The sequence below is a fragment of the Alexandromys fortis genome, unplaced genomic scaffold (genome assembly GCF_014885135.2).
Source record: "Alexandromys fortis isolate MF-2015 unplaced genomic scaffold, M_Fortis_MF-2015_v1.1 scaffold_277, whole genome shotgun sequence".
Taxonomy (NCBI): domain Eukaryota; kingdom Metazoa; phylum Chordata; class Mammalia; order Rodentia; family Cricetidae; genus Alexandromys; species Alexandromys fortis.
Window position 1 is genome coordinate 1,295,800 of NW_026068153.1, and position 21,917 is coordinate 1,317,716.

Consider the following 21,917-nt stretch of genomic DNA (forward strand, 5'->3'; position numbering starts at 1 on the left):
GCAATTATACCAACAAATAACTTGGTAGATAGATAAATATTAAAAAAAGAAAAGGTCATCATGTTGCTTTCAAAACAGGATAGCATTTTAACAAACTACACTTAACATTTGAATATATAGAGGTTGGAATCCGGGTGTGTTGGCGCACGCCTTTAATCCCAGCACTCCAGAGGTAGAGGTAGGTGGATCTCTGTGAATTTGAGGCCAGCCTGGTCTACAGAGTGAGTTCCAGAACAGCCAGGGCTATATAATGAAAGCTTTTCTAGAAAAAACAAAAATAAATAAATGACTATATGAAGGGGGTTGTCAAGACGACTCAGCAGATATGGGCACGTGCCTCCAGAGTGGACAGCCCACATGACAGGAGGAGAAAACCGGCTCCTGTGTTTGTTCTCTGATCTCTACACACATTCACATGCAGACTCTCACACTTACACAGAAATACAAATAAAACTGCTTCTTCCCATTTTTCCGCTATCTTAGTGTTTAAAAAAAAAAAAACAGTTGGACAGATTTCCACCACATGTGGAAAGTATTTTCTCAAAAGTCAAAAGAAGGCAGATTCATATGCATGTCCAGGGCCATCTTAAAGAGTTAGACGTGTATTACACTGACAGTTCAACCGAGAGAGAACAATACACCTATAAAAACACAGACACAGGGGCTGGAGAGACAGCTCACTGGTTAACAGCACTGGCTGTCAATCCCCAGTGCCCACTTGCAGCTTACCACCATCCATAACTCCAGTTCCAGGGGATCCCTTTTCTGATCTCCATGGGCCACAGGCACATTGTGGTTAAGATACACACATGCAGGCAAAAACATTCATACACATAAAATAAATCTTAAAAAAACAGACATAACTCACCTTTGTTTAGTGGCAAGCAGAATAGCAGCTGGGAGGTTTTTGCTTTGTCACAGAAAGCCACAGAGAGGTCCCTCCTGCCAAAGTCAGACCCATTCACAGCCAATTGTCCCCAGTGGTGCTGCTTCCTACACAGGCAGCTCACGGGGCTGGTTAATGTGTCAACAGGATAATAGTTCTCTTATGCAATGTAGGGTTGAGCTAGCTAGTGACAGTTTTTGTTTTGTTTTGTTTTAAGCCCAAGAAGTTTTCAAAAATATAAAAATAAAGGATAACTACTTCTCACAAAAACGGACTAGAGGGCCAATAGGGCTTCAGTTCATTCTCCCCACATCACTGTCCTAGGTAGTAGGGACTGGTTTCTCATTAGCCACATTGGGCCATTTGTTATTTTTAAAATGGTTCACCTCAACAGAACACCTACAAAAGTACACGGAGGAAGCAGGTGGAAGGAAGGCTCCATAAACAACAGTCTCCAGAACCAGCCAGGACTCACCCCTAATGAAGGAAAGTGAAGCTGTGAGGTAGCTCTTCTCTCTCCAGGCATGGGGTTCGAGAAGGAACATCACAGTTTCTTAGAAGTACCAGCCTACATGATGAGACCCAGCTCCCTAATTCCTCCCAAGAGTCCTAGATGGCATCAACTAAACGTAACAGGTAGATCTTGTTAAGATACATATTTAAACACATTACCTGATAAGACAAGGAAAACTTAATGCCAGCTTGGCATGGACATGGCTTAACAAATCCAGCCCAGGGTCCCTTCATGGATCATGCTAATATGGGTGTGACCTTTGTGGGACCAGCACTCAGCAAAGTCAAGATAGTAGACGGTAAAAAGTGCAGTAAGGACCATGCACATACTGACAAGTGATGGAAGGGACAGACACACAGAAAGATGAAGCTGTGACTGTATCTGTCATGATTACCCCAATCAAAGGCTGTAGGACCTCACACAAACAGGCAGTACTGGAATCAGGGCCACTGAGCTTTCTTGGGAAGCCTTACTATGAGGGAGGCTGAGGCAAAACTAGGGTGAGTGTTGGCTGTTTTGAGACAGACCTGAGATATTTTAAAGTGAAGTGATATGCTAGCTGGGATTTGTTTTAAAATATAAGAATCTAAGGTTGCTGGAAGAGGCCAATTCAGCTACAGGGTTGCTTCTTCTATCACCCAGTCCATTTCCAAATGCTTGAGAAGACAAACCATTTAAAAGGCTTCATTTGAGCTTCCCTCCCTGTCTCCCTGAGTTCCCTGTGCTCACCTCTTTGAGCTTTTGTCCTTTTCATAGGGCAGGTGATGCCTCCACAAGGACCAATCCACCAAAGATTGACATCCTCTTCGCTGATGGACCCCCCCCCCCAGCTTCTCTCATTCTAACCCCCTGCCTGGCATGTGTCTTGTGACACTTTTTGAGTCCATACATAAGCTGAGGCTGTTGCTACTCTCAGCAGTTCTCAGAGAGACAGTGGCCCTCACCAAAGGCCCTCAGAGAACACTACTAATCCTTTCCACAGATGGGGAAAAGGTAGTCCCAAAGGTTAGGTGGCTGCTGGAGTAAGAAAGCTCAGGTTGGAAATATTAGGATGTAAACCTAAATTGCTGGGCCCTCAAGAGTACATTTGCAGCATTCAACCGTCTCTAGTCCTAGAGCCTTGCTCTCCAGTTCCAATCCCACCTACACCAATCAAACCACCTGGGCCATTCATCAAAGTCACCCACCCTCTATGATATTCTCAGAACAGAGACCATCTTCTCTGTTCTCCAGGTCAGCTCCTATCAAAGGCTCAGTAAAGACTTATTCTTGATGGACAGTTACAAGGTCTTCCCAGACTTGTCGCAGCTGAGACACCAAAGCAGTTCCCACATACATCCTTCCAAGGCTGACTTGTGGCCCAAGGCCCAGTCCCGCTGCTTTGGTCCTGGGGAAAAGCATCTCAAAGAATAATGTTCATGAAATCTGACATCATTCAGTTAAGCCACACCAGGCCCAATAAGAACACGTACCTGAATTCTGACAGTTCCTGCACGTGTCTAGCTCAGGGGGCATTGGAAGCTAAAAGGAGAATGTTTATAGCTTGGGTTTTCCAAATGAGAGGACCAGAGGAAATGAAAATAAGTAATACATGCTGTGCTCCAATACCATGTGTAATGCTGAGGTTTCTCGTATGTATTGCTCTGAATACAGCTGCTACAACAAGTTCCACAGAAAATACCATGATCTAATTACCCTGGAGCCATTCTAGCAAAGCCCCAAAGTGCACTGGACCACATCCAGTCAAAAAACGCATCCACATCCCATCAAACCAGGGCTCAGGGCAGGTTTCCTGGGGAAATGCTGACCTAGGCCTTTTCTAAGAACATCTTGATAGAGCTGGTACCCTGGACTCCAGATGAGAAAGCAAGCCAAGCTGAGTGGTCTAGGGAGCAGAAATGCCCAGCATACATCAAGGCCTTTGGGATGAAGTTATTAGCACTGCAAAGGAGGAGGAAATGAGTGCTTTACTCTTGACTGCCGGCTCTGAATTCTGCTGGGACGACATGGTTAAATTCTGGCCTCAAAGGATTCACAAGCAACTTCTGAAATTAATTCCTTGCCATTTAAAAAAGCTGCCTGCAACTCACCAACATGTATTTGGAGGTCTGTGCGTGTAAGAAAGCACACACGTGTGTGTGTGTGTGTGTGTGTGCCTGCGCACACGTGTATGAATGTGCATAAGCGATTGTTTATTACAATTTAGACCGAAGAAAATGTTAGAACTAGGCCTCCACCCAGGCCCAAGTTGAGGTGTTAGGGACAGAAAGCAGCCAATATGACAGCTCTTTAAAAGCTCACATATGGAGCTGCTACATGGTCCTAAGAAGGACAAGTAAGGGCACTAAGTAAATATGTGCATTGCACAACTCACAGCAACATGAATCCCAACAGCCAACAGGGGGAAACCACTGAGTGACGAACAGACAAGGAAAGTACAGCATGTAACAAGAACAGGTATCATTCAACCTCTACAAGGAAATTCTGGCATATGTCACTTGCTATGAAGAAAAATGTGTTGCCTTTTGTTGTTGTTGTTGTTTTTCAAAACAGGGTCTCACTTTGTATTCCTGGCTGTCCTAGAACTCCTTATGTAGTCCAGGCTGGCCTGGAACTCACAGAGCTCCGCCAGTCTGTCTCCCTAGTACTGGGTTGAAAGTCATGGGCCATTACAGTCAGCTCTAGAAGACAAATATTGAAGACCTGAGTGCAGATGGTGAGCACACGCACAAAAAGCCGGGGGTGACCACACATAACTTTAACACCAATGCTGAGGGACAGGGAGGGATCTGGAAGAAACAAGAGGACTGTGGGGATTCCTGAAAACCAACAACAACAACTCTAGGTTGACAAAAGGCCTTATCTCCAGAGAATAACAGAGAGAGAGAGAGAGAGAGAGAGAGAGAGAGAGAGAGAGAGAGAGAGAGAGAGAGAGAGAGAAAAGAAGGAGGGAGGGAGGGAGGGAGGCACTCAATAGCCTCCTCTGTCCTCTGCACATGTATGTGTATATATATACATACATCACACACACACGAGGAAGACAGATATACTAAGTTCACCTATAACAGATATCTAAATTAATTAATGTTCATGCAAAAGAAAGTAGAGTAGTTATCATGGGCGGGGGAGGGAGCGGTAGAGAGTTGTTTAATAGACACTCTTCTATAAGATGGAAATGTTCTGGAAACATGACGACACGGGCCTCACAACAGTCTAAAAATACTACCTGCCACTGAAATGCACACTTGAGATGCTATTTCCACATTTTATAGATGTGTTGCTGAAGTGAAATGAAATGGCTCAGGGCAAGTCTTATAATATGTTAAGTCTTACTATAATTAATACACACACACCCTCAGCAAATGAGTTATGATCCTTACACTGAAATGAATGTAGTCACCATCCTGCCCAGGGTTAGAGAACTGACAGTCAACAAAGGACACTCTAAATACCTGTTCAGGTAAAAATGCTTCTGCAGTACTTTCATAGAATTCCACTTCAAAGACATCAACTGGGACACAACACAAAGATTTACAATCTGTTCTAGGCAAATGATGAAGAATAAAAAGGAAAAACCAATCCCATTGTCTCTACTCTAATCCTATCCCATTTAAAGTTCCCTGCTAAACACACCAAGCGGTCCTCCTCCAGCCAGCGACCTAGGTCCATGCTCCTGCCGTCTCTGCAGCCCACACAGGAAACCGCTGCACAGTGTTCCTCCCACTGGGGCTGCAGAAGACACAGGAACTTCCTATGAAGTAGGGGAAAAATTGAGACAAAATATATCTTCCTCCTTCTACTTACTTTTTCAGGCAGCATATCAAACACCACTCAAGACTAACATTAAAGCAGATTAACAGCAACCAAGGTGTAGAGCTGGAACACAATTGCCATACCTCCTGGGACTAAAAGCCAACGGGGGAGTGCTCAGAACCCCACAGGGCTGAGGAACTCCCCAGGCAGGGCCACACCAATTGGGTCTTTTGCTGTTGAACAAGGGCCAGGAAGCCAAGAAGCTCAGCCAAGGTCAAGACCAAGGGCACTTAAAAGCAGGTCCCATACGGGGGGGGGGGGGGGGGGGGCTCTTTCAAGGACACCTGGCTGATATTGGAGTCTGGAAAAGGAAAGATTGCTCCACACAACTCTGGAGCAGCTCTACACTGCTGGTACCTGGAGGGTGACCTTGATGACTTAAAAAACCAATGTCATACCACCAGCTTCCACCACAGACATAGTGAGAGTGGCAATATTAATGTGTGCATCTGAGACATGTTCAAAGGGTATGTCACCTCCTGAAGATTACATTGTGCTAGGGACCCACACCCACAGAAGCCAGCAACACCGGCACCTGTTTCGAGTGGTCACAAGGAACTGCTACAGGCCCTCCACACTCCATCCATTCAGGTCCCTACTGCCACTATTATATGACTTGGTTCACCACACTAACAAAATGCCCTTCCTTTGTCCTTCCCATTGTCAAACAGCACCCTGAAGCAGTGTGTGCTTTATAATGGCTGTATTTGGAAAGAACTCTGGGGAAGGAGAATAGGACCTGAAATAGCATATTGTGACACATACTGAGAAGCAGGCAGGGCTCACTAGCCCATTTGACTCAGCTTCCCAACAGGCTTGCTGACAGTGTGGTTGATAAGAGGCCTGCTGGGAAAAGCACGCGCTGCTAAAATTGTCCAAGTGCGGCATCACTCAATAAATAAATAAATAAGGAATAGGCTCTACATTGTCATAAAATTTCCATAAAAACTCCCAACTGCAAGTATTACAAAAGAAAACTTTTAAAAAAAATCACTTTTGTGAATTTTAAAGTTATCTTTAAGCTCAGAAGTCTCCCCACCCCTGCCTGCTAAACACCTGACTGTTATGATCTATCCAAACAGAGTAGAAGCCCTTGCCAACCTGTGGCAAGAAAAGGGATGGGTGACACAGGGCTCAATTTCCCAGAACAACAGTGACAGAGAGCAGAACTAGAGCCTCACGGGAGACAGTCCAGGCCTTGTTCAAAGACAGTGACTGCTGGGAAAGACGGAAGAGAAAGAGGAGAGATGTTGACCAGGCTAGGGTATCTGGGTAACTTTTTTTGAGGTTTCTTCATGCTCTTGTTCATCATCCTTCCTGGGTCAGGAGCCAGGGGATTAAATAGGGCACAGCAGGTCAGGTGACAGAGATGGAGGAAGCTAACCTGAGTGTTAGCATCCTAGAGACCCTGGCTATGGCCCATAATTTAGAGCTCTCTGGGGGAAGGATGGATGAACCAAACAAGAAACTCCAGGCCACCTAACACTAGGGGTACATATATTTGGGATTCTACAAGTTCAGTTGACCACCAGCTTTTCCACCACCATTAATTGCCTGAGAAGACTTAACACAGGAAGAAATGTGTTTAGAAAAGCTAACTGCCCTGCTCAGGCAGGGCCTGACCACCAACAGCCCACTCTAGCAATGACTTGGGTTTTTCATTTTACTAAGGACGGTGTCAGGCATAATGTCTATATCTTTACAATATCCCTCCTGTTCATCTTCCCTTGGAGAAATTGCTTCTTTAAAAACGGCCTTGTCTGGAACAGACCACTTTCACAGGGACAAAGCAAAACCAACCTTAGCCTTCTAACTTTGGCCACAGCCGCTCTGCCTCAAATGGGTGCACAATTAGAATCCTTCCAGAAGATTTTTTTTATGCCTGGGTTGACTGGGTAGAGCTGCCTTCCTTCTCTGGCCAGGACCAGAGAACATAAAGCCCACGATACCTGAGGCTACATTTCAGGCCTATGGAAAAGGATTCAGGTATCAACTGTCCCTCATACAAGGTTTTAGAATGTAGCTATATGTCACTTAACACTGGGATAATGGTCTGAAACATATATGTTTAGGGGATTCCACCATTCTATAACCATCCTGGAATTTACTTATAGAAATGTCACTAAGTAATATAATTTTATGAGACCACTGTCAGACATGTTGCCTTAAGAAATGTCATTAAGACTATTATATTTCAATAAGTTGTCCTTTTTGCCTAAGATGGTTTGAGCCACGTTTTCATGGTGCCCTAAATAAGAGAGATCTAACTACAACCTGCCCCCATTTAGAAACTACAACAACAGTGTTCAGGTTCCTCTGCCACATCTCTTCAAATAGCACAACTGTGGAAGTCAAGGAGCACTGGAGTTGATACTTCTGCTTCTTCCCTGATGATCCATCCCCACGGCAGAGTGGACTGAGAAAAAATACCTTGTGCCCAAAGGCAGGAGACAAACCAAAGGCCCAGGAAATCATCACAAAATAATACATAGCCCATACCTGGCAACACAAAGCCACTCCATTAGTCTCCGGAAAAGCCTGGCAGGGTCGCTCCTTTTTAATGGAGAGGGTGAGAAGAAAAAAAAGGGGGCAGGGAGTCTAGGTCACAAGGCTGAGGAATGAGGACTTCCACGAGTTTGAAAACAGATTGGGCTACAGAGGAACACCCTATTAAAACAGAAAAGGCCTAAGAGAGACATATATGCATCGGCCTAGGAAGGAGGAAAAAAAAGACAAGATCTGAGTAAATTGGGAGCATGGAGGTTGGGGAGGAGGGTGAAAGGGGAGACAGAAGGGTGGAAGGGGAGTGGGGAATAATGTATAGCACATTCCTAACAAATAAATGAGAAGGATTTAATTTTAAAAAAAAAAGTCTTCAGCCTCACCTTCTATAATACCTGTATTGAACACTCAAACCTCTCACTGGACCCAGGACCACAGTTCTCTGACACCTCCTTACCCCATATCTATTCAGAGCCAATGGCAATTCTCCCTGTCCCAGTTCCTACTCTCTGCAGCCTGGAGACAAACAGTCCTTGCAGTGTCTGCCATCCTCCCTACATCCCTCTCTGCATTCCAACTTCCCCTTCAGGGAGTTGGAGACATGGCTTGGTGTTTAAGAGCACTTGTTGCTCTTGCAGAGGACCCTGGTTCAATTTCCAGCATCTACTTGGCAGCTCACAATTTGTAACTCAAGTTCTAGGCACTCTGACTCTCAGGTGCACACGTCGAGCACATATAAAATGCTGGACATAAAATAAAATAAAAATCTTAAAAAAAAAAAAAAAAAGGTGAGCTCCCTTTCAGCTCCAGCTCAAGTACCAGTCCCTGCTCCACTTTTTCCTCCACTTCTTCAGCAGATAATCCTATGCCATTCTCTTCATGTTGGTGAGAGCAAGTCAACTACTCTCTAGGAAACACAGAAGCAGGCAGAGGACAAAGACAACTCTAAGCACACGGGTGGAGAACCAGCAGGCAGTCAATTTCTGTCTTCTAAGAGAAGCCTGGCTCAAAAGAGAGTATTGGAGGAAAGCATATAGTTAGCACACAATCTATAAATGAGCAGAAAGCCTACTCTTGGATCTGTCACTCAATAGATCCATCTCCCATCAATGTCCTACTGCCCCAAAAAGGCATCAGGATACATGGACACAGCCCTGCCTGCCTGCAGTCCGCCCACCAATCCAAGCCCCAGAGCTGAAGACATTGTGCCCCCTGAGGACTGAGGCAGGCAGCAGGGCACCCTGGACCCCATCATGAAGATGAAGACACTGTGGCTGAGCACAGAAGCAGAACTCGAGTATCTTTGTGAGAGAAATCATATGCTACCATCAAATTCATGAGAGAAATACAAAACGAGTGACCAAATTCAGCTCTAAGACAATAAAAGACACTGAGCCTCTAGTCACTCGGTGAGGGGCAGTTCTCACCTCTCACAGTCACCAGCTGGGGCAAAGAAATTTGCTTCCTTCCCTACAAATCCTTGTGTACACAAGATATCAGAATTCTTCACGACCAATAGTCTCCTGAAAAGGTAGCAGGAAGGCATGGTCAGCAGAGAAATAAGAGGGAGGCTCCTGGTGTCTGTCACCTCCCTGCTCTCTGACCTTCCTGATATCTGACACCTGGCCCTGGGAACTCAATGTAAGGAAGATTAAGACTCCACTCCATGACACTGGGTCTGTCATACGTCACTGAGATGGAAATGTCCACACAACATGCTGAGCATCAGCCCCAAAACAGAAGCCCCGGCTTCACCAACCTAACCCTGAGTTTCTCTGCTCACAGATGATCAGAGATGACACACAGATGCCCATTGACTACACACCATGTCACCTTGTTCACAGAAGGCTCCAAAAGCTCTTGCCATATCAAGTGCTGTACTAATTTCTTCCAGACTATTAAATAACCTCCTTGACAATTGTTTTTCTAAGGATTTCATGACCCTCTAAGCAAGAGAATTCTAAAGTGTGGGGAAAGGGATCAAAAAAAAAATTACAGCCCTAAGAAAAAAAATCTCAGCCTTAAGTTAACCCATTCCTTGGAGGTCAAGAGCTCCTTAGAGGGAAGAGCAGAAAAGCACTTAACTGCCAGGTATGGGGAGGGGGTGTAAGTCAAGAGTGGCCAACTGTTCGCTAGTTCCCCTAGTCCAGAGATTACTCCTAGAGCTGATGCACACTCACCCCTGGGAGGACTTCTTGGATGCCCTCTAATTTCTATGTTTCTTCAGAAAGACTTCTGGAAACAGATCTTTGAAAAACTTCTCTTTCTTTCTTTCTTTCTTTCTTTCTTTCTTTCTTTCTTTCTTTCTTTCTTTTTCTTTTTTGAGACAGGGTTTCTCTGAAGCTTTGGAGCCTGTCCTGGAACTAGCTCTTGTAGACCAGGCTGGCCTCAAACTCACAGAGATCCGCCTGCCTCTGCCTCCCAAGTGCTGGGATTAAAGGCGTGTGCCACCACCGCCCAGTGACAAGCTTCCTTCTTAAAAATTAAATAGAAGCAATTAGAAAAGAAAAGTCATTCTGATCAGGTCATTTATCCTCTCAGTTGCCTGTGACAGGCCCTTCTGAAACTTCAAAGGGCTATTCAAAGAGACTACTGACTTTGCCCAGGAACTCCAATAAACCATACTTGCTGGGACTGAATGCAAGTCTGAGGAAAGAGTGCCTAAGGGGGAAATGGCAGGGCCACCAGTGAACTGCAGTTACGTGGTTGGCATTTCAGCCTTTCTGTGTGTCAGTTTTCTCCAGCCGGAGAGAGTTGGGTCGAGATGGCTCATGGAGAAGATCACTGCTACCTAATAAAATCACTCCCTTTCTAAAACAGACCCATAAACAGGTATCCTCAACATCTGGTCCTCAAATTGCTAAGGGCAGGTTTTATTTTCCAGCTCTTCATTCACTATCCTTTACATATGTGTCTTTACTGATTATTATTGTATTGGTTCACTTAAAACAAGGGCAAGACCTACACAAGGTACATTTGCTGTTTCCAGGCTCTGAGTATGTTTTTGAAAGCAACAAGACAATTCAATACTCTTGGCATTCAATCTTTCCTGAGCATTTTAACTACTGCAAGCCATTTTTCTCTCCGGCAAAGGAGGGATAATAGATAGTTCACCTGCTGTTAACAGTGATTAAATGTGAAAAGGCAAAGTTCCTGCTACCACACACACCAAGTATGCCAGCCCTCATCCTTCCTCTGCACTATGTGTCCTTCCTTGTCTAAGAGGCTGGCTTCCATTCTCCCCAGCTCAGTCAGGACAAGTCTACCACTAGGAACAAACTCCCAGCAGTACCCCTCCCCCAACCACACTTCCAAATCAGTCACTTTCAAGAGCAGGAACACAGGGGTTCCAAAGGGCAACACTCAAAGGAATCAGTCACCAGTTCTCCTCCACCGGGAACTCAGAACTCTCAGCGAGGGAACCGAGCCACAGCAACCACTACTAAGATTTTCCCATGGTGCAATGCAACTTCCTCAACTTTTCCGGACCCACAATTTCCAGAGAAACCGAGGGAAGGCGTTGTGCATAATTCACAGTAAATCTGGGCAAGTTAAGAGACTGAGATACAGCAGCGAGAAGGAAACCGATACGGTCACAAAGTGAAAAGGCACGAGTGATCCTAAGACGGGGTGGCAGGGATCAAAACTTAGGCTTTCTGTCCCTGGCCTATATAACCTATTGCTGATTGCAACCTCTGGCTCCGAAAGGGCTAGCCACTGGTCAGGAGCTTAGAAAAGGGGCTGACCGACAGACATCCTTCGGTGGCGTCCTCCGCCCTCCGCCCTGCCACCGGACCTGGTGGCCTCCGGGGGACTCTGCAGCAGTAGCAACCAGGAGAGGGAAAACAAGGCTTTCGGTGAGGGGTTATTGTTCCTGGAGACCCGCAGGACAGGGGCATGATGTGTGAATTCGGGTCCAGGCATCGGCCCCCTTCCCCAGGTACTCTAAGAAAGAAGGTGTCACCCGCGCCATACAGGTAGAGCAATAGCCGAGACCGGAGCCTTCATCTCCCCCCAACCCCCAGCCCCTTGTGAGCTGCAGAGAGAAGGGGTGGCCGGCGGGCAGGAGGGGCCGCGGGACTGCCACTCACCCGCGCCCTCTGCGGACTGCGGCGGCCCGACGACGCCGTTCAGGTAGAGAATGGGCAGCAGGTGAGGTTGCGTCTTCTCCAGCGCGGCACGCAGGTCCTGGAAGTGATCCTGCTCCTTGGCCAGGAGCAGCTGGAGCAAGAGCTCCGCCTTGGCGCCTCCAGCCTCCTCGTCCAGCTGCCGCCGCTCGCCCGGGCTCAGCGCCCCGGCGGCCTCCAGCAGCCCGAGCACGGTCTCCACCTCGGTCATGGCCTGGGCCAGGCTCTGCTGACACTGAGCGAGCAGCTCCCTGCGCTGCGGCTCCATGGTGGCGGCCCGCGCCGCGCCGCCCCGCCCCGCCGGACGGCGCCGGGACTCCCTGAGGCCGGCGGGCTGCACGCCGAGCTAGGCGGCAGCCTAGCGTACCGGGAGCCGCGAGGCGGCGGGGCCCATGGGCTGGGGCCTGCAAGCCTTGGGCCCAGAAGATCGGGCCGCTCTCAGAGGCCGCCTCCCGGGCTCCGGGGCGCAGCCATGTTGGCGGCGGCGGCGACGGCGGCGGCGGGACTGGAAGAGGAGGAGGAGACGGAGGAGGAGAAGGAGGAGGCGGAGGTGGGAACAGCCGGGGCGCGTCCCGAGGCCTTGCAGCAGCCAAGCATGCCCCCTCCCGCTCCACCTCCGTGCCCACCGCCCCACCGCACACTGCGTTCGCGGGGGAGCGGGGGTGGGGGCTGGGGTGGAAATCGCCAGGCGCCCGACGGCTCCTGCCCGGCTCACCCAGGCTCTCACGCCGGGGCAGCAAAACCGTGGCCCGCCCCTCTGGCTTCTCTCCTCCCTGGCCCGCCTTTGGCCTGGAAGAGGTGGCAGGCAACTAAAGCAGTGGAAGGAGAGGAAGGGTCCCGCCCCTTCCCCACCCGCCCGTAGCCCCTAAAGTGTTGGAAAAAACAACTCCCACCCGGTTCACATACTGCCCCTAATCCAGGGTCTCCTGAGAATTTCAAAATAAACCGAAGACACAATGGTGCCCCTCCCCCCACTAAACTTAGATGTCTCCCATTTAAGATCTCTCCAGAATCGGGCCCCATTCCAAGATTTTCTTAGAAAAATCTCCCAATAAAATCCCCCAACCTGCAGCACAGTTAATAGCATCCTGCTCACCTGTACCTGAGTGTCGCAGTCAAAGGCAATTGGATGTTGCAGGAGTAGGGTGTGCTTTTACTGTGAGCTTCTGGAGATTTCCAGCACATGCTCACCCCCTTGGTGTCACCCCAAGATTGAAGCAAACTACAGAGTTACCTTACTTCCCCTAATGATTTCAGCCACAGACAGCCATCTGTACACTACTACTTACCGTTGACTGGATCCAAAGCAATTGCCCCCAGCAGCAGCCACCATGCTGGTGTGTCTACATCCCAGGGAAGTCTGCAAACTTCTGCTTTGCAACCACTGATTCACTTGCTGAGACTAGCCAAGAGCTCTTTCTAGGGAACTGTTGCCCAAAGCAAATGTGTTTTAAATTTCCTAACTCTTTGACCAAAGACAAAGTTATTTCTGGAAAACAAAGTGTATAGTGACTAGAACCAAACAAAGTACCAGGCTTTGTTCATGAGATGCCCAGTGCCTTGGGATGATGCTCAAGGTGGAAGAGAACCAACCACCTTTGCTCATCTGGTTCTTCCTCAGGAGAAAGAGGATGAGAGGAGCCTCAGACCAGGGTTCTCGGCTGTGGCTTCATGAGTAAGTTCAACAGGGTTCACTGCAGTGCTGGACTCATCTCAGCGTTATTGTGACCATGTGTTTTCTGGGCTGGGCTCGATAGCTTTAGTCAATTTCTTAAGGCTTCTATTACCTGTCGTAGATTCCAGTGTGATGGGGCGAAACTCTCGGCAGCTCCTTCTCTGTTCGGATAGTCTGGACTTTTGTGACTCAACAAGCTGTCCTTTTTATTCTGTGGCTGTGGCACATGCCATGACCAAAACCAATTTAGGGGAAGGAAGTTTATATTTCCACTTACACCTCCAGGTCACAGTCCCTTCTTTGAGAAAAGTCGAGGTAGGAAGTCTCATTCAGAGCCAAGGCTTGTCAGGATGATGCTCAGCTAGCTTCCTCATACAGCCCATGATCACTGGCCCAGAGTTGTACCACCCACAATGGGCTGGGCTCCCCTACCCAGTTATCAATCAAGACAAGCCCACATCCCAGATAAGCTCACAGACCAACCTTTTTAAAAGACAATCGCTCGCTCCGCTGAGACTCTTTTTTCAGGTGATTCCAGGCTGTGTCAAGTTGACAGTTAATACTAACTGGGACACGAGGTTTTAGGGGAATGAAGGTTGGCTAGTATCACGGTGCCATAGTTTTACACAGACTTCCCGGATCTTTTCTCTCTCCCCTACCCCTAAGAAACCTTCTCTCTGGCTGGTCACTACTTAACTCATTTCTGAGGTTCCTTCCCACCTCAGTTCTTATTTGGATTAATAGATATCTAAATGAAGAGGGGAAGATGGAGGTGGGGAGAGGGAGGAAAGGTTAAAAATGAACACTAATAATGATTAGAACAAACTGTAAGTTTTACATCTAAAGGGTGCTTGAGACAGAAGAGATGCTGTCTTCCAGTTACTCCCAAAGAATGGTGAAGAGAATCAGTGTTTGTTCAGGAAGCCTTCTTAAGAATCAGCGAGGAAGCAGAGTTGGTGAGAGCTCTTCCTAGTAGGGTCCAGGTAGAGGTGCACATGACCTCTGTCCTTTATAAGATGCTCTTGAGGGCTATGTGAAACATAAATCTAGATGAGAAAGCCCATGGATATATTTAATGTTTTAGAGTTGATTTAACCAATCACCTTGGCATGAACTCATTTTTGTAGCTTTACCCCTCCCTAGAAATGGGGTCTTTAATAATCAATTTAAAATGAGGTTGTACTGGATTAGACCAGTGTGCGTATACGAAGAGGAAAGGCTGGTGAGCTGACTCAGTGGCTCACTGCTGCCAACCCCGATGACCTGAGTTGGATTCTTGGGACCCACATGGTAGAAAGAGGGAACCAAATCCAATAAGTTGTCTTCTAACCTCCACATACACTGTGCGAAACACACACACACACACACACACACACGCCTTTGGTTTTTCAAGACCAAGTTTCTCTGTGTAGCCCTTTCAGTCCTGGAACTCACTCTGTAGAAAAGGCTGGCTTCAAAGTCACAGAGATCCACCTGCCTCTGCTCCTGAATACTGGGATTAAAAGCATGTGTTACCACCTCCTGGCCAAAATAAATGTTCTAAAAAGGAAAATTTGGACTCGGATACCCGTGGGGGCAGATAGCCTATGAGGGAAAGGCAGAGGCTGGAGTAGTGTGTGTTCAGTCCAGAAAAAAAGACTATGGGAACCAGTAGGAGAAGGCACAAGGCCTGGGACAGAGTCTCCCTCATGGCTTCCAGAAGGAGCCAACTTGGGAAGCCCTTTGTTTTGAGGTTTTCCCCTTAAGAACTGTGAACCAGTAAGCCTTCATTGTTTTAAACCCCGGTTTGTGTCCAGTTGTTACGGAAGCTCTAGGAAGCACAGACACACCAATCAATGAGAAGTATGAAGAAAAGGATGGTCTCTTCGTTTTCCAAACCACAGTCACCTCACCCAACTGCCTAAGAATTTCTCTCTTGATTTACCCACCCTTCTTTTCCCTTCAGTTCTCGAGCAAAGTCCCTCCATACTCTGAACCCCCACTTACCCACACAGAAGCGCACACATCCTCTCCACGTTTGCTTTGCCAGGCCTCCTCCCTTTGTCCACGTAGGACTGGAGCTCTCTATTCTCAGAGGTCCTCCTTTGTCCTTTCTTATTTTCTCCTAGAAGGGAATCGTTACCTGATCCCACATCCTGTGCAATGGCAAATTCATGTCTGGCACTTTGCGACCTGGCTTCTGACAATAACTCACCACAGAAAATGATTCTCTAAGTTGACAAGGTGACTCAGCCATAGCTTCTCTTGCAGAAGACTTGAGCTTGGTTCCTAGCACCCACATCAGCTCATAGATGCCTGTAACTCCAGCTCTAGGGGTATTCAACATCCTTTCTGACCTTCATGGGTACCTGTACAATAAAAACAAAAACAAGAACCAAAAACCAAAACAACAACAAGAAAACAGATGCAATAAACCTGACTCTCTCCCACTAACTTGAAGCCACTTCACAGGTCCTTCCTTGATACCTCCTCTAGCACCTCCTGTTCCTCCTCCTACCATCTTTCTGCTTTTCCTCTCACCACCACACCCTGCACGGGCACTCCTATCTCCATAACAGGTCCAGTCCTATGCCTATCTCCCCATAAACCTCCCTCCTTTAGAGAAAGCATTTGGGGGTTTGACCAGACACTTGATGCTTGTGTCCCCAAGCTGCTTACCATTCCTGAGCTTCCTGTTCTTCCACCTTGGGGGCACACACCTCTTTTTAGTAGAGTCCTTAGGAAAGTTAAGAAATAGGACAGCTGTAAAACGCTTGACTCGGTCTAGCATCTGGTAGGCACAGGCAACTTCTGCTGGTCAGAGTGCTTGGCTGAAAGGCTAGCTTGTAATGAACCAGCTGAGTAATGCTATGCCACCCTCTGTGCCTCAGTTTTCTTGTGAGCATGATAGGATAGGAGTGTAAGACCGGGGCTCGGTCTAAGGCAGGTGCTCTCCTGCCTCCCTCTGAGGAAGACTGCCTGGTGTCAGGTGGCGTGTACTAACAGGTTTTTCACAGATGATTTCACTTTCATGAGTAATGTATAGACTCAGGACAGAAAGAACGATTTCCCTTTAGAGTGTATTCAGGTAGTAAGTGTGGGGGGTTGGGATGTTGTACCTTGTTCCCTGCTCTATCTCCCTACTACTGTCCCTTTAGCTGTGTAACAAAACTTATATACAAGTCACAGGAACTGAGTGTCTTTAGTGTACAATATGTGTCACTGGACTTCTAAAAAAATTACTCAGTGAACATATAAATGAATGAAAGAACTAAAGTGTTTAACATTGAAGGGCCACTTTTGGTGAACGAGGTATTTAGCACCGTGATGAAGTATGTACTCTGTATATATGTACTTATATATGTACTTAGTTTGATCCCTAGCACTGTGAAGGAACAACAATAACAATAAAAATAACAAACTAATACTTAAAAATCCTACAAGTGATGTGGGATTCCCTTCTGTATGCTGCGATTACCTTTGGTTAATAAAGGACTGTCTTGGGCCCCATGCAGGGCAGTAGAGGTAGGTGGGGAAAACTAAACTGAATGCTGGGAGAAAGAAGGTGGTGTAGTTGTCAGAGGGGAAAGACAAAAGCTGCCAGCTGGAACCCTGCCAGTAGGCCACGAGCCTCATGGTAAAATATAAAATGATGGAAATGGGTTAAATTAAGCTGTAAGAGCTAGCCAATAGGAAGTTAGAACTAATAGGCCAAGCAGTGATTTAATTAATACAATTTCTGTGTGGTTATTTTGGCACTGATCATCCGAGAAAAACAAGCAGCCTCCTACAACATACAAAGAATTCAGGGGAAAAAACCACCACAAAAGGGAACAACCCAAGGGAGGTTCACAAGCTATTTGTGATGTCCCATAAAGTGATGGAAGGTGGAAAGCTTGCCACAGCACCAAGAATTCTTCAGAGCAGCCAGCTCATGGTTGTGAGGCACAAGCAGCATGCCTCTCCTCTGCCTAGCCTCACAGAGACAGTGGGGCTAGGGGAGTCTTCTAAGGGTGCCCCTGTTCAGAAATGCAGGCCGGCTCTAAGGATCAGGCAAGTAGAGCTTTGGGGAGAGTCACCTCAGGCTCTCTGCAGGCACAGGCCTGCCAGGGAGTGTTAACCCTTTGCCTCACAGACATTCTGTGTGTTTAACTTGTGTTGTACTCTGCTTGAGGAAGCCATTACCAGCCTGTTTGCAAAGGCTTTGGACTCTTAGCTACTTACTTTCATTTCAAATTAGAAAAAAATTTTTATTTTATCATTACCTTATGCATATTTTTCCTGCATATATGTCTCAGCACTTGCATTGTGGTGCCCTCAAAGGCCAGAAGAGGGTATGAGGGTGTCCTGTTACTAGGTTAGACTATTGTGAGCCACCATATGGGTATTGGGAATCAAACCAAGTCCTCTGGAAGAGCAGCATCACTTGAGCCACCACACCAGCCCTTTTCTGTTATCCAAGGTTTTCTGTCCTGCCCTATCCTACAGCTGTTAAGTCCCAAAGAATCACACAGCGGTCTACATCAATTATAAACTGATTGGCCCAGTATCTCAGGCTCTTCTTAGTAACTAATTTTTATAACTTATATTAGCCCATAATTCTTATCTGTGTTGGACATGCGGCTTGGTACCTTTTTCGGCAAGGCAGTCACATCTTGCTTGCTCTGTGTCTGGGTGACAACTGCAGACTGAGCGTTACTCTTCCCAGAGTCTCCTGTTCTCATTGCCTCTACTTCCTGCCTGGCTACCGGCCAATCAGCGTTTATTAAACAAGAACAAGAAACAAATCTTTGCAGGGTAAAACCATTGTCCCACAACACTTCGCCCCCTTATTTTTTTTTCAAAACAAAAACTCCGAATTGAATTTCTCCTGTTTAGCTTTCTTCCTGACCATCATCCATACAACTTGTAACCAACACTCTAAACAAAGATAAATATCCATAATCTATATTTTGAGAATGTCGGCGTAGTTTTCTAGGCTACTTCCTGCTGATTGGGGGTGCTGATAATCTTACAGGGACCTAAAGAAAATTTAGAATTATGGTCAAGTCCTGAATGGAATATTCTGTAAGGCTCGTTATTGGCGAATGTTTTCTGTCCCACCAGGTCCTGCAGTCATTCAGTCCCAAAAAAATCACAGAGGTCTACATTAATTATAAAACTGACTAGCCAATTAGCTCAGGCTTCTTAATAACTCTTATAACTTATATTAGCCCATTATTCTTGTCTATGGTAGCCACGTGGCTTAGTACCCTTTTTCAGCTAGGCAGTCACATCTTGTGTCCTCTGTGTCTGGGTCATGACTGCAGACTGAAACTTTCCTCTCCCTATAATTCTCATTGCCCTGCCTATACTTCCTGCCTGGATACTGGCCAATCAGCGTTTATTAAACAAGCACACAAAAAACAAATCTTCGCAGGGTAAAACCATTGTTCCACAGCACTTCTCATTTCAAATTTTAATCTCCCTGTTGGCTGGCATGTGACATGTTACCACTGCCAACTTAGTTCTTTTTGTCCTTGTAACAGGCACACAAACCAAAGACACCCCTGTCCTAAGGTCCTGAGACATACATATAGTTTTTTTTTCTTTTTTTGTTTTTGTCTTTTAGAGCATAGCTAAAGGGTTTTGCTGGCATGGATAAGGTTATGGGGTTAATTGAAACTGAGAGACTTGGGGCTGGAGAGATGACTCAGAGGTTAATAACACTGACCCCTTTTGGGTATATACCCAAAGGATCAAACTACAGGGCATGTGTTCAACTCTGTTCATAACAGCACTATTTGTAATAGCTGAAATCTGGAAACAGCCTAGATGCCCCTCACCCGAAGAATGGATAAAGAAAATGAGGTTCAGATGGCTCAGTGGTTAAGAGCACTGATTGCTCTTCCAGAGGACCAGGGTTCAATTCCTAGCACCCACATGACATCTCACAACTTCCTGAAGATCCAGTTGCAGGGGATCTGACACCTTCACACCAATGCACATAAAATAAAGTTAAATAAATCATAAAAAATATTTTAAAAAAGAAAATGAGGTTCATTTATACAATGGAGTACTACTCGGCAGAAAAAAATGACATCTTGAAATTTGCAGGCAAACGGATGGATCTAGAAAAAAACATATTGAGTGAGGTAAGCCAGACCCAGAAAGACAGATATAATATATGCTCACACATAAGTAGCTTTTACACATAAAGAAAAACCAGCCTACAATTCACAATCCTAGAGAACCTAGACAACAAAGAGCACCCTAAGAGAGACATACAAGAAGCAAAAAAAGACAGGATCTCCTGAATAAATTGGGAGTGTGAGGGTCATTGGAAAAGTAGAAATGGAGAGGGGAGGAAAGGAGGAGATCAGAGAAAATGTATAGCACAATAAAAACAATAAAAAAAAAGAGAAAGAAAAAGAACACTGACTGTTTCTTCCAGAGTTCCATTCCCAGCATCCACATGGTGGCTCACAACCACCCTCTTCTGGCCTGCAGGGACACAACAATCAGAATACTGTATACATACTAAATAAATTTTTTTAAAAAACTGAGAGACTGCCCTAGACTATGTAGGAGGGACCAATCTAATTGCCAAGCCAAGCATTTTCTCATGCAGAAGGCTATAGACGGCCTTAGGCGGCAGAGAGATTCCTAGCATGGGAAACATTAGTCTCGACATTACTGGTTGTTAGATAGAGGGATCTGGACACCAGAGATGAGTTCTGAGATGGTGGTCCCCATCTGACAGCCAGAAAGGAGAGGAACCTCAGTCCTAACTCTGCAGAGGCCTGTCAACAACCTGAGTGAGCTTGCAAGGCCAGCTGGGTACTGAACCTCTTGCTTTCTGCCTTGAGATAGACACTGAGTGGGGAAACTGGCCAAGCCAATCAGGGCCTGAGGTACCGAATGCTGTGAAATACTGAGTGAATACACACTGAATAGGGTTGTACATGTGAAAATCCTGGTATGCCAGCAAAGAACATTTAACATCTCCAATAACTATAAGCTATCTCTGCCGTTGTGGAATGATACCTCTGGCCAAGGCATGGAAGTCCCTCATAGAGTCTCAGCACCGGTGATTACTATATGAAACCTGTACAATATTAATTGGTTCCTTTAAGATTCTGCCATGGAATAGGGAGGAGCTCAGGTGGCCCCACACCTCCTTGAGGATAAAGACCAAGTTAGCAATTCCTAGGAGGAGGGGCTTCTCAGGCCACACCCCTTGAGAATGTCTCTGCAGTTTAAGGTTGTTGTGGATGAGGAACTCAAAATACCCATCATTCCCTAGGATTTATAGGCACTTAACAGTTAGTAGGAGAGATTTCTTTCTCTTAACAGTATAATCACTCAGAAATTGCCAATTCCTCTGTAAGTAGCTCCAATAAAACCTATTGGTTCACCAAGTTGTGCTTGGATGGAGTGGTTTGTTTCAGTCTTTGTGGGGCAAGCAATCATTTGTTCTCTCCAGAAAATGTTCCCATAACTGTTGTACCCTTGGCAGTCCCTCCAAACAACCCAGGATACAAACAGATGACATCCAGGCTCTTGGTAGGTTTTGCTTTGGACTTACCATCCATGGCAGAATCCAGCGACCTCAGTGGATCAATGGGGAAACTTCCAAATAAAGAACTAGACACTGGGTCTTGCTGTTGGCTGAGTGAGATGAGCCGCAGGGGCCTCTGACCTGGGTTTTATGCTCTGATGGATACAGACAGCTGTTCTTAGAGGACAGCACCTGTGAGTGACACGTGAGTGACTGTTGTAGAGGGAAACAGGCTGTCTGTAAGAGTGGGAGTGCAAGAGGACAGGCAAGGGCACTCTGGGCAGACAGGCTGTCTCTGTGGGCATGTCGGTGTGAGTGTGGACATGTGGGTGACTGTCAGTGGCAAAACATCATTCTTAGGCCCCATTTCCAATCCCACCTGGGGATTGCAGTTAGCCAACTCCAGTGCTGCTTAAAGGAAGGACCCCCCCACACACACATACATACACCCAGGGTCCTGGAAGTGGAACTCTATATATGAAAGTGAACTCTATTATGAAACATTAGGAATATTTTATCTATGAAATGATCAAGGCCTGTTTGGAGGGAAATTACTTTCAACTTGGCTCTCTCTAGCTTTGTGAACCCTGAAGACATTTTCTTACCTTTTGCTTTGTTCCTAGTTCAGGAATGGCCCAAAGCCAAGTGCCTTGGTTAAAAGATAGATGTGGGAGAAGCCCATTTCAAGTAAAGAATCCTGCCCAGAGGACATGATCCAGGACAGAATCCTGGGATCAGAGATTGGAAGTCTTTGACAATTTCGGATTAAACCGGAGGAAGGATTACCTAATGGTTAATGACTCTATAAGTAATTATTGATTGAGTGCCTGGCCTGTGCCAGGTGCTAGGCTAGCCCTGAGGCTACTCACTGCACTCCGCAA

The 21,917-nt window shown here is 46.4% G+C and overlaps 1 protein-coding gene across 5 annotated transcripts in view; it reads right to left on the reverse strand.

Annotated features, from left to right (window-relative positions):
* Nucleotides 1-12,260, reverse strand: part of Dlg5 (discs large MAGUK scaffold protein 5) — a 115,941-nt gene extending 103,681 nt beyond the window's left edge. For all 5 annotated transcript variants that reach the window (XM_050127299.1, XM_050127300.1, XM_050127298.1 and 2 more), the window contains exon 1: nt 11,807-12,260. In XM_050127299.1, coding sequence (XP_049983256.1) covers nt 11,807-12,110 — 304 coding nt within the window. In that variant the 5' untranslated portion in view covers nt 12,111-12,260. The remainder of the gene's footprint in view (nt 1-11,806) is intronic.
* Nucleotides 12,261-21,917: the final 9,657 nt, after the last annotated feature.